Source organism: Macrotis lagotis, chromosome 1, assembly GCF_037893015.1.
Source record: "Macrotis lagotis isolate mMagLag1 chromosome 1, bilby.v1.9.chrom.fasta, whole genome shotgun sequence".
NCBI lineage: Eukaryota > Metazoa > Chordata > Mammalia > Peramelemorphia > Peramelidae > Macrotis > Macrotis lagotis.
In genome coordinates this window covers 927771485-927794620 of record NC_133658.1, presented here as the reverse complement: position 1 = coordinate 927794620, position 23136 = coordinate 927771485, and the positions used below count along the sequence as shown (strand labels likewise).

General features: G+C 46.3%; 1 protein-coding gene across 2 annotated transcripts; it reads left to right on the top strand.

The window, feature by feature from the left end:
- The first annotated feature begins 451 nt into the window (after positions 1-451).
- On the top strand, positions 452-17863 carry LOC141511139 (uncharacterized). 2 transcript variants are annotated; one of them, XM_074220421.1, is made up of 5 exons: positions 452-513; positions 2694-2773; positions 7635-7761; positions 8104-8199; positions 13167-17863. In XM_074220421.1, the coding sequence occupies exons 1-5, from the start codon at positions 510-512 to the stop codon at positions 14717-14719; spliced, it is 1860 nt and encodes a 619-aa protein (XP_074076522.1). In that variant the 5' UTR covers positions 452-509; the 3' UTR covers positions 14720-17863. The 2 variants fall into 2 exon arrangements, with proteins under 2 accessions (XP_074076522.1, XP_074076527.1); XM_074220426.1 differs by lacking the exon at positions 8104-8199.
- The last annotated feature ends 5273 nt before the right edge of the window (positions 17864-23136 follow it).

The following is a 23136-nucleotide window of genomic DNA, read 5'->3' as shown; positions in this document are numbered from 1 at the left end:
GGCGCGGGCCCTTCTCGGCCAGGCTGGGCAGCTCCCCCGGCACAGGCCGCATTTCTGCGGGGCTGGGCCCGGCCCGAGGCCACGGCTGGGGCGCACGCGCTCCGGGGGCCGCGCCTCCCCGCTGGGGCCTCTTGCCCTTTAAGGCCCGGCGTCCCCGCCCCCCCCCGGGCGGCTGGGACACGCCTCCAGCGGGACGCGAGTGGAGCCTTAAAGGAGCAGGCGCCCCTCCCGGCAGCTTCCCCCTTGGAAACTCGCCCCCGCCGAGCGGCCTCTTTAAGGGCCTCCCCGCCTCCTGCCCCGGCCGCACAGCCGGCGCGCAGCCCCGGGGCCGGGACGGAGCCCCCCCCCGCGGGACTCGCTCCCGGGGCACCAATCAGCGGCTTCCCTCCTGCCTCCTCCCGCCAATCGGCTCCCGGCTGCGGGCCACGTGACGGCGGGCGCCCTCCCGCCCGGCCCCGGCGCCGCCGCCTCACTTCCTCCCCCGGCCCGGCCCACGGAGCGGGCAATGAATGAGTGAGTGGACCGGACCGGACCGGGGGGAGGGGCTGCCCCTCCGGAGCCGGGGCCGTGGGCCCGGTGCGGCCGGCCTGACCCCTCCCCTCCCCGCCCCACGGGGGCTCGGGGGCCGCAGGCTCCGCCCCGCCTCCCCCACCCCTGGGGGGCCAAGGCCTGCGGGGGTCCGAGGCTGGCCCGGGGGGGGGGGGGGTCTGAGGCTGGCCCTGAGGGGGGGTCCGAGGCTGGCCCGGGGGGGGGGGCCGAGGCTGGCACTGGGGGGGGGGGTCTGAGGCTGGCCCTGGGGGGGTCCGAGGCTGGCCCTGCGGGGGTCCGAGGCTGGCCCGGGGGGGGGGGGGGGCCGAGGCTGGCCCTGGGGGGGGGGGGGCCGAGGCTGGCCCTGGGGGGGGGTCCGAGGCTGGCCCGGGGGGGGGGGGCCGAGGCTGGCCCTGCGGGGGTCCGAGGCTGGCCGGGGGGGGGGGGGGGGGCCGAGGCTGGCCCTGCGGGGGTCCGAGGCTGGCCCGGGGGGGTCCGAGGTTGGCCCTGGGGGGGTCCGAGGCTGGCACGGGAGGGGTCCGAGGCTGGCCCTGGGGGGGGGGTCCGAGGCTGGCCCGGGGGGGTCCGAGGCCGGCACGGGGGGGTCGGAGGCCGGCACGGGGGGGGGCCGAGGCTGGCCCTGGGGGGGGGTCCGAGGCTGGCCATGGGGGGGGGTCCGAGGCTGGCACTGGGGGGGTCCGAGGCTGGCCATGGGGGGGTCCCAGGCTGGCCATGGGGGGGTCCCAGGCTGGCCATGGGGGGGATCCGAGGCTGGCCCTCCGGGTCGAGGCTAGCCCTCCATTCCTCATCCTCCATTTGACCTGAGAGGAGGCGGGCCGGGCGGGGGGCCCCTGGCAGGCCCGGGCCCCACAGACGCCCCGGGGGTCCGGAGGCCCTGAGTTCAAGGCCCCCCGGGACACTCACCAGTGACCCAGCCAGTGCCCTTGGGCAAGTCCCTTCACCCCATTTGCCTCGCAAAAATGAAAGAGTAAAACAGCACCGGGCGGAGAGTGGCGTGTGCCCCGCGGTGCCGTGCCAGGCGGGTGCCGTGCCCCGCGGGCATGATGAAGACCCCAGGCGTCATGGGGAAGGTGGACGAGGCCCCGCGGGGGGCAGCGGGGTGCAGTGAGAGCGGAGGGGGCCGGGCCTTGTTCCCGCCTCCGACCAGCCCGCGTGCCTCGGTTTCCCGATCTGTAAAGCCCCCCCTCCCCCGTCTCCCCATTAGGATCCAGGTTTGGGGGTGAAGGGGGCGTTACTGGGGCCCCCGGGGGCTGGATTTCCTCCGTAGGAGATGGAGACATTTGCCAACCCCAGCTGTGCCATCCACCCGGGCCCCGGGGTGCCGGGGGCCCCGCCGCAGCCCCCCAGGAGGCCCCAACTCTCCTCCAGGGACAGAACCTCCCTCGGGGGGAGCAGCACTGGGTGTGGGGGGCGGCAAGGGGAAGGGGGAGCAGGGTGGCCCTGCCCTAGGAAGAGGGGCGGCCCGGGGAGGAGGGTTGGCCAGGCTGGGTGGAATTCCGCCCAGGGCTGGACAGGAGGCGGGTGGGGGGCTCTTGGGACCCCCAGAGTAGGTTGGCTTGCAGAAGGGGCCGGAGTGCAGCTCTCCCCACCCTCTGGGGGCCGGTTTATCCCATGCCAGTGCCAGGTGGGCCTGGCCCACCCCCCTGGCCTTCTCCTGGCTGCCCCCCCAGTGTGACCCCTGGCCCCCTTGGGCCCCTGATCCAGTCTCCAGTCACATCCCGGGGCCCCTGGGGCCCTCCCCAGCTTGACCGTTGGGACAGCGGGCATCCAGTGGAGGGGAGAGCCCGGGCCTGGGGGGATTGAGGCTCCCCGTCTCCTCCTGGGGGCGACCCCCTCCTCTCCCGCCTCGCCCTTCCTCCGTTCAGCTGGCTGAGTGTCGTTAGTTCTCCCCCCAGGATTCCAGAACTCCCTTTCCTCTTCCTGACTCTCATTCCAGCATCCCGGGTCTCAGTAACAGGGTGGGGGACTCGGAGGGGTGCCAAGGCCCCCGCTGGCTCTGGCCCTCCCCACTGCCCTGCTTCCCCCAGGGAAGGGCTCTGGCACTTGACTCCTCTTGCTCCAGGGGGACCAGCACCCCCCAGGAAGAGGAGGCTAGCAACAAGAAAACAGTGCCTCCCCGACGCTGAGGTTCTTCTCCCTCCTAGGTCAGCTTGCAAGCCTGGTCCAAGGAGAGAGCCCATACCCAGACAGAATGGCCCCTGGGACCCAGACCCCCCCTCTCCAGGTGAGTGCAGTCCATCCCCAGACCCGGCCAGCATCAGCAAAGGTAGCACCCAAGACAGCCCAGGGGGCTTCCCCCTGGAAGGCAGGCCCACCTTGGCAGAGATGTGTCCTCCTGGGTCACTCCCATCTTCCTCCCCAGGTCTCTGAATCCCTCCCATCTCTCATTTCTTAGGCCAAGTCAAAGAGCATTGAGAAAGCGGTTCCTCTATTCCCACCCCTGCACTGACCTATTGGGGCAATACAGGAAGCTCCAACAACACCAGGCGCTCTGGTCTTAATGGGGGGCAGGCCGTCTCCAGCGAGATGGGAGGCCCCCCAGAGCCAACGCTCCAGCACTGTGGTGGGAGGAAGTTGGTTTTCAGATGATGTTGTAGCTGAGATGGGAGGGAAGCCAGGAGGCCCAGGGGAGGAGGGGCCTCCCAAGCAGGGGAGAGTCAGGGGCCAGGCAGGAGGCCAGTGTCCTTGGGTCAGAGAGAAGGAGGACCAAGGGGGAAGAAGACTGGGAAGGGCTTGGGACTAGTCCTGTGGTATCTGGTGTGAACCAGGAGCCCTAGAAATGGTGTCTCCTCGGGGCCTAGTGGGAGAATTGGGACAGTCAGAAGAAGGTGGTGACAGACTCTGGCAGAGAGCGGTGGGCATGTGTGCCCTACAGTTCCCCAGATGATAGAGGGAGAAGCAGAGCTCCGTGACCTCATATCGGGCAGGCAAACCTTTGGGTAAGATTGAGTTAGGACACAGAGAAAGGAAACAGGACATTATTAACAAAAGAAAAAAATGTGAATTTAGACTTAGAAAGGTCTCTTAATGGTAGAAATTTATACCAGTTCAAAGGGAACTGGTGCTGCTTCCCTTAGAGGACCTGGAGAGGAAATGAGTCTAGGCGTTCTGTTGTTGGAGGGGAGAGATGTAGGGAAGGGACTTTGAGGGCATGAAGTTTGCTCCAAAATTCACTTTTGGAAACCATTCCCCAATAGCTCTAGGAAAGCCTCATGGTCAGAGTTGGGGAGATCACACCTCCCAGAGTAAAAGGAGGAAAGATGTTGGGAGGTGGGACCTAAAACTAGCTTGGAGAGCAGCAGGTGCGGGAGAAGGGCTGGGTTGGTTGAGAAGTCTCCCAGGATGGAGAACAGGGCCTGGGGGGCAAGGGGGAGAGGGCAGGGCATCAAAGACCTCTTCTGGTTCTGAGAAAGCTTAACTGTTATAAGTGAATCATAGCTGTTTTTTAAATTTTTATTTATTTAAGGCAACGGGGTTAAGTGGCTTGCCCAAGGTCACACAACTACACAGTTATTACGTATCTGAGGCTGCATTTGAACTCAGGTTCTCTTGACTCCAGAGCCGGTGCTCTATCCACTGGGCCACCTAGCTGCCCCTTGTGCGTCATATCTTAATGATTCATATTCTTCAAATTTGGCATTGAGGCCACATGTTTATAAATGATGAAGAGAAGGGCTGGGGGCATCATTGGATCAGAGTGACTCTGTCCTGGTATCTGAAGGCAATCAGCCTAGAGTGTCAAACCGGTAAATCATGGTGATTTTCTGTGGAAGATCATTCAGAATCACCTTCAACTAAATTGATGTTACTTGAGAGACAAGTTATATTATGGTAATGTTTATTGTTCTGGAGTAGATGGTTACACTGTTTATTAATGGAGGTAATCAGGTAGATTTTGCTTTAAATCAGTAATACTAACAATCCTGTTTGGGGGAAAAGTATAAGCCTTTATAATCTTTTTTATGCAAATATTTTATTTGTTTTCCAATGATATACAATAGTGATTTCTACATCTCATTTTTTATAAGGTTTGGAATTTTACAATTTTCCTCCATCTTCCCCCCCTCCCACAGAAGACAGTCTGATAATCTTTTTTTTTTGCAAGGCAATGGGGGTTAAGTGGCTTGCCCAAGGCCACACAGGTCGATAATTATTAAGTGTCTGAGGTTGGACAGATTTGAACCCAGGCACTCCTGACTCCAGGGCCAGTGCTCTATCCACTGCGCTACCTAGCCGCCCCCAAATCTGATAATCTTTACATTGTTTCCACATTGTACATTGTCTGAATTGAATGTGTTAAGAGAAAAATCATATCCTTGAGGAGAAAATAAAATGTTAGAGATAGAAAAATTGTGTAGTGCATAAGACAACTTTTTTATTTAAAAAATTAAAACTATTGTCTTTGGTCTTTGTTCAAACTCCACAATTCTTTGTCCGGATACAGATGGTATTCTCCATTGCAGGCAGCCCCAAATTGTCCCTGATTGTTGTACTGATGGAATGAGCAAGTCTATCAAGGTGGATCATCACCCCCATGTTGCTGTTAGGGTGTACAGTGTTCTTCTGGTTCTGCTCAACTCACTCAGCATCAGTTCATGCAAATCCCTCCTGGCTTCCTGAATTCCCATCCCTCCTGGTTTCTAATAGAACAATAGTGTTCCATGACATACATATACACAGTTTGCTAAGCCATTCCCCAATTGAAGGGCATTCACTTAATTTCCAATTCTTTGCCACCACAAGCAGAGCTGCTATGAATACTTTTGTACAACTGATGTTTTTACCCTTTTTCATCATCTCTTCAGGGTATAGACCCAGTAGTGGTATGGCTGGATCAAAGGGCATGCACATTTTTGTTGCCCTTTGGGTATAATTCCAGATTGCTCTCCAGAAAGGTTGGATCAGTTCACAGCTCCACCAACAATGTATTAGTGTCCCATATTTCCCCACATCCCTTCCAACAATGATCATTGTCCTTTCTGGTCATATTGGCCAATCTGAGACATGTGAGATGGTGCCTCAGAGATGCTTTAATTTGCATTTCTCCAATAAGTAATGCTTTGGGGTAATTTTTCATATGACTATGGATCACTTTGATCTCCTTAGCTGTAAATTGCCTTTGCATATCCTTTTACCATTTGTCAATTGGGGAATGGCTTGTTTTTTTAAAAATCTGACTCAGTTCTTTGTATATTTTAGAAATGAGTCCTTTGTCAGAAACAATAGTTGTAAAAATTATTTCCCAATTTACTGCATTTCTTTTGACCTTGGTGTCTTTATAATCTTACCTGAGAAGTTCTTTGGTGACTTATCATGTAGGTATCTTAGGACCTTCTTTTGGGCGAGATCATAGATTCTTTGCAACCTTGAAAAGAAATTGCCTAAATAAAGTAATGAAGTGGTTTAAGAAAATTAGAAAAGCACCCATGGAATAACATGTATGCATGTTACAGATCTGAGTCAACTGTCTAAACAGAGCCCAAACTTAATTCAGAAAAATCAGAGAAGGACATGGGGGCTCTCCCATGGTTATTCAACAAACTTTTCTTAAGCACTGGTTATGTGGCAAGCAGTGTGTTTAACTGTTGCGGTAAAAACTGAGGTATCAAAATCTCTGCCCTGAAGGACCTCACTTTCCAATGAGTTTAGTTAGTCAGGGCAACAAACTTGATTAAGAATCAGGTAAAGAACCAAGGCACTTACAGGCTCTAGGGAGTCCAAAAATTAAAAGAGGAGACAGTTTTTCCAGTGTATCCTCCTGGCTAATCTGACCAATACAAGTTCAGGGGCACAAATGGACTGTGTGAATATTTGGGGTAGATTCTCTAAACTTGAGCATCTCATGATTCCCTTGAGCTGCTTCTATTCTGCCTTTCTCATATCCTTAGGATGGAAAAGGAAGGAAATGAAATGGAAAACCATCAAATTTTGAGTATATAGGCAAAAGACATGTTCATGTACTAAGTGGGAAATAGAGATGACCCCTCCCAAGCATCAAGGTATTTTAGATCTGGCCAATCTCTCCAGAATGTGGCTCATCATTTGGCCTCTTAACTCATTCTCTTGACTCTTGTTCTTCCAAGTTTCTAGAATGTTAGGGGTATGTTTTAGATCATTTATTATTTTATTTTATTTTTTTTTAGGTTTTTGTAAGGCAAATGGGGTTAAGTGGCTTGCCCAAGGCCACACAGCTAGGTAATTATTAAGTGTCTGAGACCGGATTTGAACCCACATACTCCTGACTCCAAGGCCAGTGCTTTATCCACTATGCCACCTAGCTGTCTCTACTATGCCACCTAGCCGCCCCGAGATCATTTATTTTCACAAAGAAACTGGCAATATTTTTCTCATGAATTAGCTCAGACAAAACTCAGTGATTAAATATTACTTTTTTAATTAACAAAGCCACCCTCCCATCTCCATCACATTCTTGTTTGTCTGTAATGAAATATTATAATATGCACCATAGAGAAATGAAAGCAATCATAAAACAAAAGTATAAGCCATTTAGGTTATGACACTCATCCCTAGAGTGAGCTTTCTTTAACCTTTTTCCTCTTTTATGTATCACATAATCTGCCCCCCTCTCCCCAGTAGCCAGCTTCTCACAAACTTCACAGAATTTTTTTTAGAACATATTCATATCAGGTCTGATAAGAAAGGAATTTCACATCACCTCCCTTTCTCCCCCTCTGATCCACCTATTTCACAGATAGAACACATATTTTCTCCCTAATTCCATAGGGAGACATTTTTCAGCTTTTTTTCCAACTGATGATAGTTTCAGGTGTTGCCTGACTCTCTCATAGGCCTTTTGGGTAAATCCCGTCTCTGTGCTTTAGTTTTCCTCCTGTAAATTGATGATGATTGGACTAAAGGAATTCTGAAGTGTCCTTCAGCTCTCTATCACATACTTTTGTTTTTTTGCAAGGCAATGGGGTTTAAGTGACTTGCCTAAGGTCACACAGCTAGGTAATTAGGCTGGATTGGAACTCAGGTCCTCCTGAGGTCCTACCTCAGGGCTAGTGCTCTGTCCACTGTGCCACCAAGCTACCCAACTCCATCCTATACTTTTGAAAATTTAGGAGTTGGTGACATTCAAAGATGTGGCTGTGCATTTCACCCAAGAAGAATGGGACCTCTTGGACCATCCTAAGAAGGAGTTGTACAAAAAGGTCATGCTGGAGAATGCCCAGAACCTGCTCTCCGTGGGTAAGAACACTTCCCTTGGTAACTCTGTGTCTCCATTCCCTGGTATGTAGGATTTGCAGCGTTTACCAATCATTAGAAAGAAAAATGCTGGTCTCTTAATTCTTTGTATCCAAGAGACATGAACATTTTACTGTCCAGTTGCCCTTTCATTTTGTGATAGGAACCTGAGGATTTCCTTTGAGGTTTCTGAAGTTCTAGGCAGCTTCAGGTCAAAGATGAAATCACTGGAAGCATCTCAGATAGTAAACTAACCATGTACTCTGGGTCCATAGCCCTTTCCCTAAAGAGAACTAAATTACAAGTTTGCTCCAAGCTCATCCTTAACTGGTCCCTCATGCCTAGGGCTTCCAGTTCCTAGAGAAGATGTGATCTCTTATTTTGAGCAAAGGCAAACACCATGGATGCTGAAGCAAGAAGACCTGAGGAGCCGCAGTCTAGGTGAGTGAGGTGAAAGCAGGTAAATGCAAGAGGTTTGCGTTGTGGTAAGATTTAGGGTCAGCAAAAGTTGCCTTGCAATTCTTTTCAAGATGTTTTAGCAGTAGCTTCCAGGGCAAGTCCCCAAACCAGTGAGCAGCCTCAGTTTTCCCATGTGTAATGAGGGGGTCGGCTTATCAACTCCCTTCCAGTGATCTATCTATGATCTTTTAAGAATTCATTATTTGAAATTTGAGGGGGCGGGAGCATGGAACTTTCCTAAAAGTATAAAAAGGGGTTAGACTATCATGAGCTCTCTCTTAGATCTTCTTTAAGTTAGTAAACATTTATTAAGAGGTTACTATGTGCAAGGGCCTTCCCCTGTTCTCATGGAGCTCACCATCTGGAGGGGCAGACAGCTTGCCAGCAACTATGTAGAAATCCATCATAGATGGGATAAATTGGATCCACTCAATAGGGGGAAGACCATAAAGTGAAGAACTGGAAAAGTCTGATTGTGAAAGGTAGGTTCTTGCTGAGGCTTCAGAAAAGATAGGCAGGGGCGGCTAGGTGACACAGTGGCTAGAGCACCAGCCCTGGAGTCAGGAGTACCGGAGTTCAAATCCGGCCTCAGACACTTCATAATGACCTAGCCGTGTGGCCTTGGGCAAGCCACTTAACCCCATTGGCCTTGCAAAAACCTAAAAAAAAAGAAAGAAAAGAAAAGCTAGGGCAAGCCTCAGAGTCAGCAAGTGGAAGACACTGTTCATAGAGCTGAGAGGAAGCCCCTGGCCCTGGAGGAAATGGTGAAAGAAGCAGGAGGGTCAGGAGGGGCTCAGTTGGTTTTGCAGCCCTACAGAGGGCAGATTATCTGATCCTCTGGGGAGCTACCAGTGGTTGTTGAGTAGGCAGGTGTTGACATGATCAGGTGAGAGCTTCAGGAAGCTGAGTTTGACATTTGGGTGGAGGATTGACTAGAGACAGCCAGGCCAACTCACAGGCTCCTAAACATCTCAGGTGTGAGGTGACGGTATTGGAAGAGATGTGACCCAGGCAGAATCATAGGACTTTGGAACAGAATGAACACAGGGCTGGGAATGGGCATGTGGGAGAATGGATGAGGAGGGCAGGACTGTTCATTGCAGAGCCTGCCCTACTGGGAGCATTGGGAAAGTAGGAAGAAGGGAGAGTTGGGGGGAAAGGGAAAGAATTTCCTTTTGGACTTGGTGATAGGAGAACTAGGAGTTAAATGATGGGCTGGAGTAGGATTATTTGCCTGCATAAAGGAATTTTCTTTAGCAAGCAGAAGGATCCTTTTCAACTGATGCCGAGGTTAAAAAGGAAATGAAGGTGTGTCATTAACGTGAGATGAGAAGATCGTTCTTGATCAGTGTTCAGTTTTGTTCAGTAATGAGGCCCAAGGGCTCCGGTGAGAAGATTTGCATGGGGGAAGAGTCCGAAGGGAGAGTGGGAACATTGAGGAAAGTTGCTATGATGAGTGACATAGGGAGTCAGGGAAATGTCAAAGGGTTGTCTTGCCATAAGAGGATCTAGGTGAGATGATGTCACCTCAATTTGTAGGGGATCCAGGCAGCCTGGGTTTCATGATTTCTTTTCTTTCTGATTCAGCAGCACATGATGGGGAATAGAGACTGATGCCATACTTGGAATTCATCCAAGACTTAGTGTTACATAAATAATCAGCCCGAGGCCCTTTCCTAATCTCTGTGGCTCCATCTGGGTCTCATTCTGAGAGAATCATTGGCCAAGTTCATAAAGGTGATCAACACTCAGTTTAGGGAACTGGGAGGTAGAGATTTCCAGCTGTCCCAGAGAAGAGAACCTTCAGAAGTCTAGACAGAAGTTTCTGTGATCTTCAGTACTGGACCTGGTCTGGTCCCATCTGCATTAGAAATAAGGTGATTATTTAGGTGATTAGGTGGCCAGAAAGAGACAACAATAGAACTGAGGTCAAAATATGCATTTTTCAAGTAGGAGAGAAAACAATCCAGAAACTGAGGTAGAGTCTCGGGCCTTGCATCAACTCTGGACCCAGTCAGTCTATCAATCAACAAACACTGAGGAACACCTTCTATCTTCTAACACTGTGCTAAGTCCTCAGCATACAAAGGAAGGCAAAAGCCAATCCTACTGTCACAGAGGTCATAGTCCACTGTACAAATATGGAAATGGTTTGAGAAGAAGCAACAGATCATGAACGTCACTCTTAGCTGATCTACTCAAAAGAGAGTATTGTGGAATGGAAATACATTTAGTACAATAATAACAGTTTAAGAAGGTGAGCAGAATTGGAGAGGAAAGAGTAGAAATCAAAATAATGATGATGATGATAAAAATAGCATGGACATTTTGTTGTTTAGTCATTTTCCAGTCGTTTCTCTGATTTTATGATCCCATTTATGATCTTGCTAGATACTGGAGTGGTTTGTCATTTCCTTCTCCAGTTCATTTTACAGAAGTGTAAACCGAAAGAGTTAAGTCACTTGTCCAGGATCACACAGCTAGTAAGTGTCTGACACCATATTTGAACTCAGGGAGATGAGTCCTGGACTTCAGGCCTGGTGCTCCATCCACTGACCCAATGAACTAGCATTTACTTAGCACTTACTAAGGGCCATCCACTTTACAAATGTCATCTCATAGGATCCTCATAATAACTCTAGAACTTATATTATTTTGTCCATTTTACATGTGAAGAAACTGAGGCAAACCAGAGTCACAACAAATTGATGGGATTGGAATTTGGATTGTTTTTGACTTGAGACTCAGCATGCTTTATGTTGTCCTACCAGCTGTTTTCTGATTTTTAAACAGAACAGTCTGAAAAGGTTCATATAGTCATGGGGTAGAAAATGAAAGAATTGGGCAAGCTCTCTTGCTGTGGGATGGAAATGCATGACTTTTTTCTTTTTGTTTTTAGCTCCCTAACCAGTCAATAAAATGAATTATTTCTGGTTACCATGTAAAAGACTTACTCTTTTTTGTTTTTGTTTTTGCAAGACAATGGGGTTAAGTGACTTGCCCAAGGTCACCCAGCTAAGTTATATATATTAAATGTCTGAGGTCAGATTTAAAATTGTCTCCAAGGCCAGTGCTGTATCCACTGCTTCACCTAGCTGCCCGAAAAGACTTACTTTTTATTGACATAGATCAACTAAGAGTGAGGTTCATGATCTGTTGCTTTTTCTCAAACCATCTCTGTGTTAGTACTCAGTGACAGCAAGACTGATTTTTGCCTTCCTTTGTAGTTTATTGATCATGATAGATGAACTGAAAGGTCAATTGCACATATCCCTTAGGTGTTATTTTTAAACTATGTTCATTTTTAAACCACCATTGACAGTATAGAATTTCTTTAGACCTAAGTTTCTTTTTTCTACTGCTAGGAAATCAACCACACTCTTTCTGACACTTTTTTGGGGGGGGGGTGTTTGCAAGGCAATGGAGTTAAGTGACTTGGCCAAGGTCACGCAGCTAGGTAATTATTAAGTATCTGAGGTCGGATTTGAACTCAGGTCCTCCTGACTCCAGGGCCGGTGCTCTATCCACTGCGCCACTTAGCCACCCCACTTTCTGACACTATTAAATGATTCATTTATATTGCCAAACTGTCAGAAACATAGTAAAAAAGTGGAAGATTGGTTCAAATAAGGAGAGTCTGTGCATGTTGGTGACAGTTTGCACATGGAAGTTTGGACACCATTTAACATCAGGTTGAAAGAATATGTTGCATTTAGTCTGAAGCAGCATATGATATAATCACAGCATGATCCCCAAAAGCATCATATGCCTCATGGTGACAGTTTGGAATCACTGTAGAAAGAATAATATGGCTGAAACATAAGCATGTATGTCTAAAAAGAAAATGTCTTTGCAACAAAATTGGGCTATTTACTGCTTAAGTTTCCATTAGCACATTTTTAGCACAAATTCCTTGGACCACTATCTAAAACATCTGGGGGGGGCCTGGTGAACCACTAACTGAGGGTATTGAAAGAGGACTGAAGGAGAAGCATGCTATCCACTTTCTTAGAAAAGAATAATAGATTCAAGTACCTTTATGAGACACATTTTCAGACATTGGAAATGACATGAACTTTGGGGGGTTTTTTTGACAAGGCAATGGGGTTAAGTGATTTACCCAAGGTCACACAGCTAGGCAATTAAGTATCTGAGGCTGGATTTGAACTCAGGTCCTCCTGACTCCAGGGCCAGTACTCTATTCAACTACCCTAACATGAATTTTTTTAAAGTGTGTTTCTTGCAAAGAATTTATTTTTTACTGAACAGAGACTTTTAAAGATAAATTTAAAAAAAATAATAAGCAGTAGCTATAGCCCCAAAATATAATGAAGCAAAACAAAATCTCTAAGCCTCAAGTAAATACAAAAAAATAGTGCTGTCATTCATAATATGGTCTCAGATGCTGCAGCAAAACAAAAAAGATAGAAACTAACCACCAGAGGAATTTCTTTATGCATACAGGCGAGGTAGATTATGAAATAATAGGAATATTTGGAATTTGTATATAATATTTATGAAGAAAAGATTGAAAGTGCAGACAATGGAAGTGAAAATGAACAGCAAGATGCAAATTGGCAGCAGTTGTCTAGAAGTGTGGACCAAGCATGCCCATTCACAAGGTTTGCATACTAGTCTCAGCTGCTCTGTAAGCCATTCTGAGCTCACGGGCCCGAGTTATGAATATCATGAGAATGCTAGCTCTGCCTGGGTCACAGGTCTGTAGTGGGGATCCAATGTGATTTTGTTTGAACCTCTTTATAAATAAACTCACCCTTCAGGGGTGAGCTAATGACATTTTCAAAGGGTTGATTTCTGCCCATTTAAGTTTGAGGTTTTTGCATAGGGAAACAGAATATAAATGTTTATATTCTTCCAATGTAGGGAAGGGGATATATGTAAGTATATGTGATTGTGTTGTATATTTAATATTTATGTATCTTTTTTAGAAGAAGAGATCAGGATTGAAATAAAAGAGACTCCTGCAGAGATAAACCTTTCAGAGGAAAAAACACACAAGCAAAGATGGATGAATGATGTCCACTATGACTTCATTTGGAAAGAAATCTGTGCTGTGCATAAGAATATGCAAAATGAGTTGACACACAATTTAATTGTGTGTCAGAAGATCCACATTGGGGAGAAACCTTATAAATCTAATCAGTGTGGAAAGATTTTCATGCAGGGGCCCAGTCTTGCTGAACATGAGCGAATCCACACTGGAGAGAAACCTTATAAATGTAATCAATGTGGGAAGACTTTCAAAAGGAACTATAGTCTTGTTGTACATGAGAGAATCCATAGTGGAGAGAAACCTCATCAGTGTAATCAGTGTGGAAAGACTTTCATTCAGAGGGCCCAGCTTGCTGTACATAAAAGAATTCACACTGGGGAAAGACCTTATAAATGCCATCATTGTGGAAAGTCTTTCATTCAGAATACCCATCTTGCTATACATGAAAGAATCCACACTGGGGAGAAACCTTATCAGTGTAATCAATGTGGAAAGGCTTTCAGACAGAGTAACTTTCTTGCTATACATGAGAGAACCCACACTGGAGAGAAACCTTATAAATGTAATCAGTGTGGAAAGAGTTTTATGTGTAGCTCCAATCTTGCTGTCCATCAGAGAATCCATACAGGACAAAAACATTGTAAATGTGATCAATGTGGAAAGACTTTCACAGCGACCTCCAATCTTGTTGTCCATCAGAGAATCCACAGTGGAGAGAAACCTTATCAATGTCATCACTGCGGAAAGACTTTCGTTCAGAGGTCCCATCTTGTTGTCCATCAGAGAATCCACACTGGAGAGAAACCTTATGAATGTAATCATTGTGGAAAGACTTTCATTCAGAGCTCCTACCTCATTCTCCATGAGAGAATCCACACTGGGGAGAAACCTTATGAATGTAATCAATGTGGAAAGGCTTTCCCAACGAGCTCCTATCTTACTGTACATCAGAGACTCCACAGGGGAGAGAGACCTCATCAATGCAATCAGTGTGGAAAGACTTATGCAACAAGCTCCTCTCTGACTTTACATAAAAAAAGACACACTGGAGAAAAACCTTATGAATGTACTCAATGTGGAAAGGTTTTTAGAGAGAAAGCCTGTCTTGTAGCTCATGAGAGAATCCATACTGGAGAGAGACCTTTTGAATGTAATCAGTGTGGAAAGACTTTTACACAGAGGTCCCATCTTCTTGTACATCGGAGAATCCACAAGGGAGAGAAACCTCATCAATGTAATCAATGTGGAAGGACTTTTGCAATGAGCTCTTGTCTTGCTTTACATGAAAAAGTTCATGCTGGAGAAAAACCTTATGAATGTAATTACTGTGGAAAGACATTTACACACAACTCCACACTTGCTATACATCAGAGAATCCACACTGGAGAGAGACCTTATAAATGTAATCAATGTGGAAAGGCTTTTACACAGAGTTCCTCTCTTGCTAAACATCACAGAACCCACATGAGAGATAAACCTTACAAATAACCAACATCATAAATCCTTCAGGCCAAAGTCATCCCTTACTTCCCAGAAAATTCATACTACATAGTCATCTTATGACTGCAATGACCAGGAAAGCTCGTTCAAATGAAATTCAAAGCTTCTTGGACAGTAGAAAATTCTCTGGGTGTAAACCATATTATGGACTCCATCTTAGCCAGGGGTTATTTCTTAATTTCACATCAGAGGATTCATACGAGAAAGAATCCTTATGAAGGGGCTCAATAGGAACTTGCCTTTGGATGGAAGTCATTGGTAAAGGATAAATTTTTGTCTTTCATTCTATGACCATGTCAGAATCATGAAATAAGGAAAAATAATTCATGCCAACAACCCTCCAAGTTGCAAAATAGTTAAAGAAGGCAATAGAGTTGCTCCCAAATGGCAAGATTAGATGAAAGGAGACCTCTGTATTTCCTTGAAAATTGAATGTCTTTAGAATGAGGAAAATGACTTACTAATATTGCGTCACCTGGGGAAGAATGTTTGGTGAAGGGAAGAAATCAAATTGCCCATCAATGACTTCTCTTGAGTCAGCACATGTTACTAGGATGTGAATTTTAGCTAACATAAAATACTGTTTGGAAATTATATCCCTTTGGTCCTTGGGATAATTTGTAGTTGACTTCCAGGCCTCCCTTTGCCATCTTATTTCCTGCTAAAACTTAACTATTCAGTTTTAACACAGTCCTCCCTCTGATCCCCTGACCACCAGTATGCACCACCAAGTCTTCAGATTAATCTCAAATCATAAATCCTCCTTTGCAGGGATCCTGCCCATTTACCTGGAATATTCCAGGAGAGATCAGTGAAAACACTCATAGGCTCAGGCTAGATGTTTCTGATGTCTATGATGTTATCAACAGTCTCCAGTCCAGGACAAAAGCCATTTCTCACAGTGGAACAATGTATGTGCAGTAGGAAGAGTTGATTAACGCTGGCTCCCTAGGCCAGTCCGTGGCCCATCACCCTAGCAGCCAAAGTACAGTGTCCTTCAGCCAATGTGTCAAGTTCTCTGGCAATACCCTTAATGTGGTCCTTTTCTTCTGTAATAGATACCTTTGCATCTCTCAGTTTCCAATGGCTGTCTTTCTCTACAGCATTCCAGGTTACAAACCCTGTAAAGACTCTCAGGCCCATCAGAACATGTTCCACAGCATATGTGATGTCTAAGGGTATCTGGTGGGTGTTGTTGAGGCATCCCTATAGAAGGTGAGGTTCCTAGGGTGCAAGAATGATGATACAGATGAATAAAGTCCTGGGGAACTAATGGTGCCCTCACTCACCATGTCCCTTCTGGTGCTGCCTGCCAGGTGTCCTCTGAGGTATTGATGTCCACCTAATCAGACCATGGGATTTATATCTTCAACTGGAGACACCCTGTGCAGGCCTTACACAGCAATTTCTGAAACCTCTGTTCCCCAGAATCCAGGGCTTTGGGCCCATAGTCCTTAGGCAATGGTTGACTGAAAGTTGAGATGTTTGGAATCTTCCTCCCTCTGGCTGTAAAGCTTTTAGTGAGTTTAGCTATGTGGGAGTTGGCTGGGGTGGTAAATTGTCAATGCCCAAATTCTAGAAAGTTAGAGCATACCTAATTTGGAGAGAAATTATTTTAGAGGCAGCTGTATTTACCCTTGCTACGGGAAGATGGCTCTTTTTTAAAAAAAAAAATATTTATTTTTGCTTCCCTTCTCCCACCCCCCACAGAAGTCAGTCTTGTAGTCTTTACTTTGGTTCCATGCTATACATTCTTCTAAGTTGAATGTGATGAGAGAAATCAGATCCTTAAGGAAAATAAAATATAAGAGATGACAAAATTACATAACAAGAGAATGGTTTGGGAAGATTGCTCTTTAACAGGGAGAGACTATAGTTATGCCAACCAGAAGGGGACAAGTACAATCATTTCATGATATTATTGAAAGAAAAGTTGAGGAAATTGGAAAATGTTGACATAGTTTGGGCCTTAACATACCTTGGCTAGTCCTGTAGACTGCCTGTCAAATTCTCCGATGCATGTGAAGGTGCCCAGGGGGTGGAGGCAGGCATATGAGTCAGGATAGCCCCTTAGTTGTGCCTGTATAGAGTGTTGAGCTCATCACTTCACATCGGACAGTTGAGGAAGAGCTTCTTGCCCCCGTGTTCCCAAGGTTGATATGATTGAAGGAATGGACACAGCTGTGAAGACTGTAGTTCCCAATATTTGGGGTCTTAGAAGGACAGCACCTGAATCTACAGCCATAGAAATCTAGATCTTAGGCCTGATTCTGGGTTCTGATTTCTCCCCTGGGTCTTTCAATTGGAGGAATTTGAGATTGCTTGGGACTCTTGGAATTGCCAGGGGACACTTGCAGAATTTCTCAGTTCTGACCCCGACCTGCTGCCTTCCAGTTTCTGCCCCTGTAGCTGCACTTTGAATTCCTCTTAGGTGCTTGTGCCTTCCATAAAATGTTAGCAATAAATGTGATGTCAGCTCATTATTTCTATTCCATCATGATCATATATCCCAACTTGTCCAGCTAGTCTTGCTTGATGGACATCCCCTCACTTTTTTTTTGAGATTTTTTTCTCAAGGCAGTGGGGTTAAGTGGCTTGCCCAAGGCCACATGGCTAGGTAATTATTAAGTGTCTGAGGTTGGATTTGAATTCAGGTACTCCTGACTCCAGGGTCGGTACTCTATTTACTGTGCCACCTAGCCACCCCATCCCTTCACTTTTTAGTTATTTGCTGCTACACAAAGAGCTGCTATAAATATTTTAGAACAGAGGGAGTCTTTTCCTTTGTTCTTACTCATACTTGGAAATAGACCTAATAGTAACAGTATTTCTGCATCAAAGGGTATATAGGTCATTTAATAATCCTTTGGACATAATTCCCAGATTGTTCTCCAAAATGGTTCCCAGTCTCAATTTTTCTACATCCCCTCTGACATTTGTCACCTTCCCCTTCAGTCACATTAGCCAAAAGTGATATTTCAAAGTTTTTATTTGCTCTTATCCAGGTAGTAATGATCTTAAACATTTTTTTCATGTAGTAGCCATCATCTCTAAGATGAGGGATAAGAGCAAAAAGGAAAAAAAAGACAGATGATAATTTTATTATATATTTAGAAGAAGCAGCAAATTGTACCGAATAGTTTTGCAGTTTCATGTGCAATCATCTTTTTTTTCCTGGTCTGTTATAAAAAATGCTTATTTTATTTAAGTTCAGAATAAATTAATTTAAAATAAAATTCTAAAATGTGATCTCATTTAAGGAGCTTCCTCCTTCCACTAGGAGCAGTGGTTATGTCACTGCAGGAGGCCTGGAGAAGGTCTGGCACCTGGTCACAAAGTGACCCAGGTCAAGATATGGTCTGGTGACGAGGGCCAGGAGCACTGGGGAAGAATCCAGTATGGATGTAGCAACTGGCTCTAAACAGGACAAAAGAGATACCACGAGTCCCTTGTCCACAGTCGATGTTGTGTGAGGTCCCATATCCAGGGGCCATTCTCCCTCACGATGTGAAGGACAGTAGAGTGTTGTACTGCAGGTAGGGAAAGTGTGGAATGAGAGCAGCTGCGAGGAGATTCCAAGGCACTCACCATGGTGCTGGCTTCCCTCTCCACGACAGTGACCATGCCTGAATTTCCTTGCACAGGCTTAGTGGCCCTGATTGAGCTGAGATCAAGACTGTTACCTTAGTGTTGCCCTTAATGCTGCTCAGAAGCCCATGTTTCCAGGGGCAGGATGCAGCACCCATTAAGTATTCCCTGGTGATCCAGTCAACGAGTGCTGTGACATGTGGTAGGTGAAATAACTAAGGAAACAAAAGTTCAATCTAGCAAGGATGTTGATTTCTTAACACATGCTAAGGGAATTCTTATTTTACTTTAACATTGTTAAGTTGGGATCCAGGCTTTTCTCTGTTTCTTCATTGAAGCCCAGGTGGTCAGCCTCTAAAGATGTGTCTAATATGTCTAATCAAGAGAAACCATTGATCATCAAATTGCTGGCTAGTCTAATTAAGGAACCGATTATTAATTACCCAGAAACTCTCAGGCTTTTCATTTGTAACATTGTGAAGTGCCCTACAAATTGCAACCAATGTCCTTCTTCAGCTTTAGCATGGGACCTAGAGGGAGAAAGATTTTTAAATATAAAAACAAAACTTGTTCCATCATGACTTACCTTTTATGATCCCATTTGGGGTTTTCTTGGCAAAGATAATGGAGCAGTTGGTCATGTCCTTGTCTAGTAAATCCTGAAGAGATCTGCAGAACTGGGTTCATTTTTGCTTAAATAGAGGTGTTTGTACTTTACTCTGATTTGGAGTGCTCCCCTTGCTGACCAATTAGCATCACAGGGTCAGGGCAAAATATTTAGAGTTTGTATCAGGGGAAAAAGCAAGGTGGTGGCAGACAAAATATTTTTGGGGGCACAACTATTCTCACCTTGAAAAAAATATTATTCTTAATAGTTTCCCATGAGTACATTCTCTAAGCTACAGCCTCCCTGAAGAAGACACCATCTTGATGGCCTCAGATCCATCAGGCCTAATCTTGTCATAACGGTTTCTGGGCATAGATTCTAGGAGCTACAGTTTTCCTTTGGGGAGACTGTCATGGTGGTCTCAAGGTCTCCAGGCCCAATATTATAGCCAACTCTTTTTCCATTTCCTTGTTTCACCCATAAGATGTCTCACCTGGCTGAGACCATAACACAGAAATCTGGTAGCAGTAGCTGTTACTGCCCCCATGAGCAGGGGGCAATTACCTTTACAAAGAAAAACTCAGTTCCCTCCTGGGAGGACTCATGGATTTCCCACTGTGCACAAGAAGAATCTCAGGAATGAAAGTGACACTCAGTACCCCCAAAGTTGTGATTCTCCATAGGGTCAATACAGGGTCTGGCCTAGTGCTCAAAATGTATCTGGGTTGAGAGGTCTCTCCTAGGAAACAGAAGAATTTGAAGGAAAGCCCTCAGTGATTATCAGCCACCTGGATCTGGAGTTACACCTCAGGCTTCCCATCTGGAAAGTGGGTCAGTTGAAATCAATGATCTCTTTTTCCCATTCTCATTAAAGAATAGGGAAAAATTCCAGTGGGGAAAGAGTAAGAAATGAGCAAAGGGATCCAGGGACAGATTGAATGCCTGGTTCCTACAAGGGATTAGAGGCTGAAAGATTCAAGTGAAAGGGAGAAAAGAGGAAGAGGGACTGGGTAAATACATTTACTCTTTGGGTTATGTGTCCTATTCTCTACAGAGGAGGAGGGATGGTCACTTCACAGTCTTTAGTCCTTGGCACCCCATAAAACCAGGCATCTGACACTCTTGGTCACCATCTCCTGAATGTCCTAAATGTCTTGCTGGCTCTGAGGCCCTCTAGGGATCTGTCCCCTGCCTCTGTTACCCCAGAGACCCAGATGTGCATCTTCCCAAACCTCTTTTTTAGGGAGCCAGGTTATCCTGGACCCTGCTTCCTTCTCTTTTCAGTGAGGACTGGAGGGGGAGAAGGAATGAAGAAGATGGTCTAGATGGACTCACAGAGGCTCAGTAGGAGAAGAAAGGATCCAGGGTCATGACTGGTGGTTGGAAATAGTTGGACAGACCAGAAGGTGAGTGGGCATGATTCTTCAGTAATTACCTGCTTCCTACCTGTAGCCAATCAGGTGAATGTTCTCATGCCCTCTCAATGCAATGTAACCTCACCAAGAATTGAGGAGGAAGCCCCACACATGCCTCTGGTCTTATCCATTACCAATTTACCTAATAAAATGCTTTCTAAAATATTTCAGTTTGGGGATTTGTTCAGTACTAACCACACATGTATCTTGGTGAGATCCCTTTCTTTCCAATTGGAGGAGAGATCATATTCATTTGAAAGACTCCATGAAGGAATGAATTCTTAACCAAACAAGGAAGAGAGGCAATTCTGCAAGATGGAATCCATTGATCACATGAAACCGAAAAACTTCTGTAGATGCAAAATGTATGTAAAAAGCAAAAGGAGGGAAGCGACTGCTCCTGGAAGTGGAATTCTAAGCTTCCCTTTCATAGAACTTCGTTAGATCAAGGAAAGAGATCGAAACAGACAATTGCCTTTGGCCTGCAGAGGGCACCAAATTCAAACAATCGTTCACTAAAGTAGCCTTCAAGGGGCGGCTAGGTGGCGTAGTGGATAAAGCACCGGCCCTGAAGTCAGGAGTACCTGGGTTCAAATCCGGCCTCAGACACTTAATAATGACCTAGTTGTGTGGCCTTGGGCAAGCCACTTAACCCCGTTTGCCTTGCAAAAACCTAAAAAAATAAAATAAAAATAAAAAAGTAGTCTTCATCTCGCCAAGATGGGGGGGGGGGGAGTGGGGTCGGGAGGTGCTAAGAAGTGACTGATCGCTCTGGCCCTTCACTTCCCCTCCAACTCCAATAGGACAGGAAGGATCAAGCCCCCCCCCCCCCCCCAAGAGGGAAGATCAGCCAAGATCTTAGTTGGAAGGCGTTCAGCTCCTTCTCCCTATCCTCCACCCTCCCTCTTGCAGGTAAAGGCTGTGAGTAAGAGATCTAGGTCTTTGTTGTGTGACCTCGAGCAAGTGATTGCCTCTCTCTCTGAACCTCATTACCTCAGTCATAAAAATGATTTCGGGGGTGAGGAGGGTCGGGAAGATAAAGAGAAACTGAAAGGAGAAAAGGAGGGAGGAAATCCTTTCTGGAAAGATGAAGGAAATCTCAAGGAAAATTGGGATCACTTGTACCAAAAATGCTGGGACCTGGTGAAGGGGAAGAAGAGAGATGGGGAAGGGAGAAGGGTGACGTGGGGGGGGCGGTATTCCATAGAGGGGGAGATAGACACGTGAAAATTGCCTGGAACTTTCATGCGGATGACCTGGCAGCATCTGCATCCCACACTTTGGAAGGGGGTACCCTGTTCCCTCTGGGATCCTATCATAATGATTACTTCCACCCAGGAGCCAGCAGGCTTGTTTGCATCATCCTCTCTGACAGCCCTTCATCTTCCCTCAATGAAGCTAGCTTACTTCAATATCTTGGTAATTCCGTTTCTCTGCACTGGACCCTTGGGAATATATTAAGATTCAGGGCAGGAAGGTCCCTGGGCATGAAGGAAGTCCAACAAGACAACAGTTGTACATGAATAGAAGTCAGGGGAGGAGGAGAGAATGTCTGTCCATTTCACACTGTCCTTCCACATTGAACTGTCTTTGATAGACCCACTTGCCTCCTCATCTCTCCCTATCTCCTTTCATTCCATTCTGCCCCAAACTCCTCCCAGATTTCAGGTTTCCCACTGCCTGCTGGACCACCTGACCAATGACTGCCATTGCATCCTGGATCTGCCGGAACACTGCCTGGGGAGAAAGTCCCAGAGGGGAGGTGGTGGTGGTAGAAGGGGGAAAATGGGCCTAAAACAGAAAGTTGGGAGCCACCCAATTGATGGAGGAGGTCGTGAATATGACCCAGCAAATAGGCTGAGACAAGTAATCAACATCTTAGGAAAACTAGGGGAAAGTAGTGAGAGGGAGACAGAGCAAAGATTCCCCAAGGGGGGGAGTAAACAGAACAAAAGTAGAGTAATCAAGAAGAATGAAGACTTAGGAAAGGCCTTTGTTCATTGGCTTTGGCAACCAAGCGTTCTGGATGCCTTGGAGAGAGCACTTCAAATAGCATGATAGAGCTAAAAGCTAGACTCCAAGAGCTGGAGAACTAAGTTGGCTATGAGGAGCAGATAGGAATTCTAGTTCTGTTGTTAAGTCTTGGCTTACATGAAACTACACTTACATGAAACTCTCTTTGGTGGAGATTGGTTCCTTTACCTCTCATGCCTGTGTTAGGGACAGGCAGTACTGGGAAGTGTGGAGAAAAGAAAGATCCCAGTTCTTCCAGCTTCTAGGGTGGAGAGAGAAGATGGACAATTCCAGCCTCTCTTAAAGTCCTGTTCTTATACATCTTTATGAATTTGTCCAATGTTATAAGGAATGAGGGTCAAAGGTAGGATTTAAAGTTATGTCCTAGGACTTTAAAGCCGGTATTCTTTTTTGTTTTGTTTTGTGTGGAGGGATGGGATTAAGTGATTTGCCCAAGGTCACACAAGCTAGTATTAAATATCTGAGGCTGGATTTGAACTTCGGTCCTCCTGGCTCCAGGACTGGTGCTTTCTATCCATGTCCAAAAGCTTGCATTTTTTTTTCTATTATTGGGCATAACTTGAGGGGATCAATTGAAGGTTTGTTTTGTTTGCATGCTTTTAAAAAATAAATTTATTTATTTTTGAATTTTAAAATTTATCCCCAAATCTCACTTCCCTCCCCCCCACAGAAGGCAGTCTGTTAGTCTTTACATTGGTTCTATGCTATGCATTGATCTCAGTTGAATGTGATGAGAGAGAAATCATATCCTTAAGAAATAA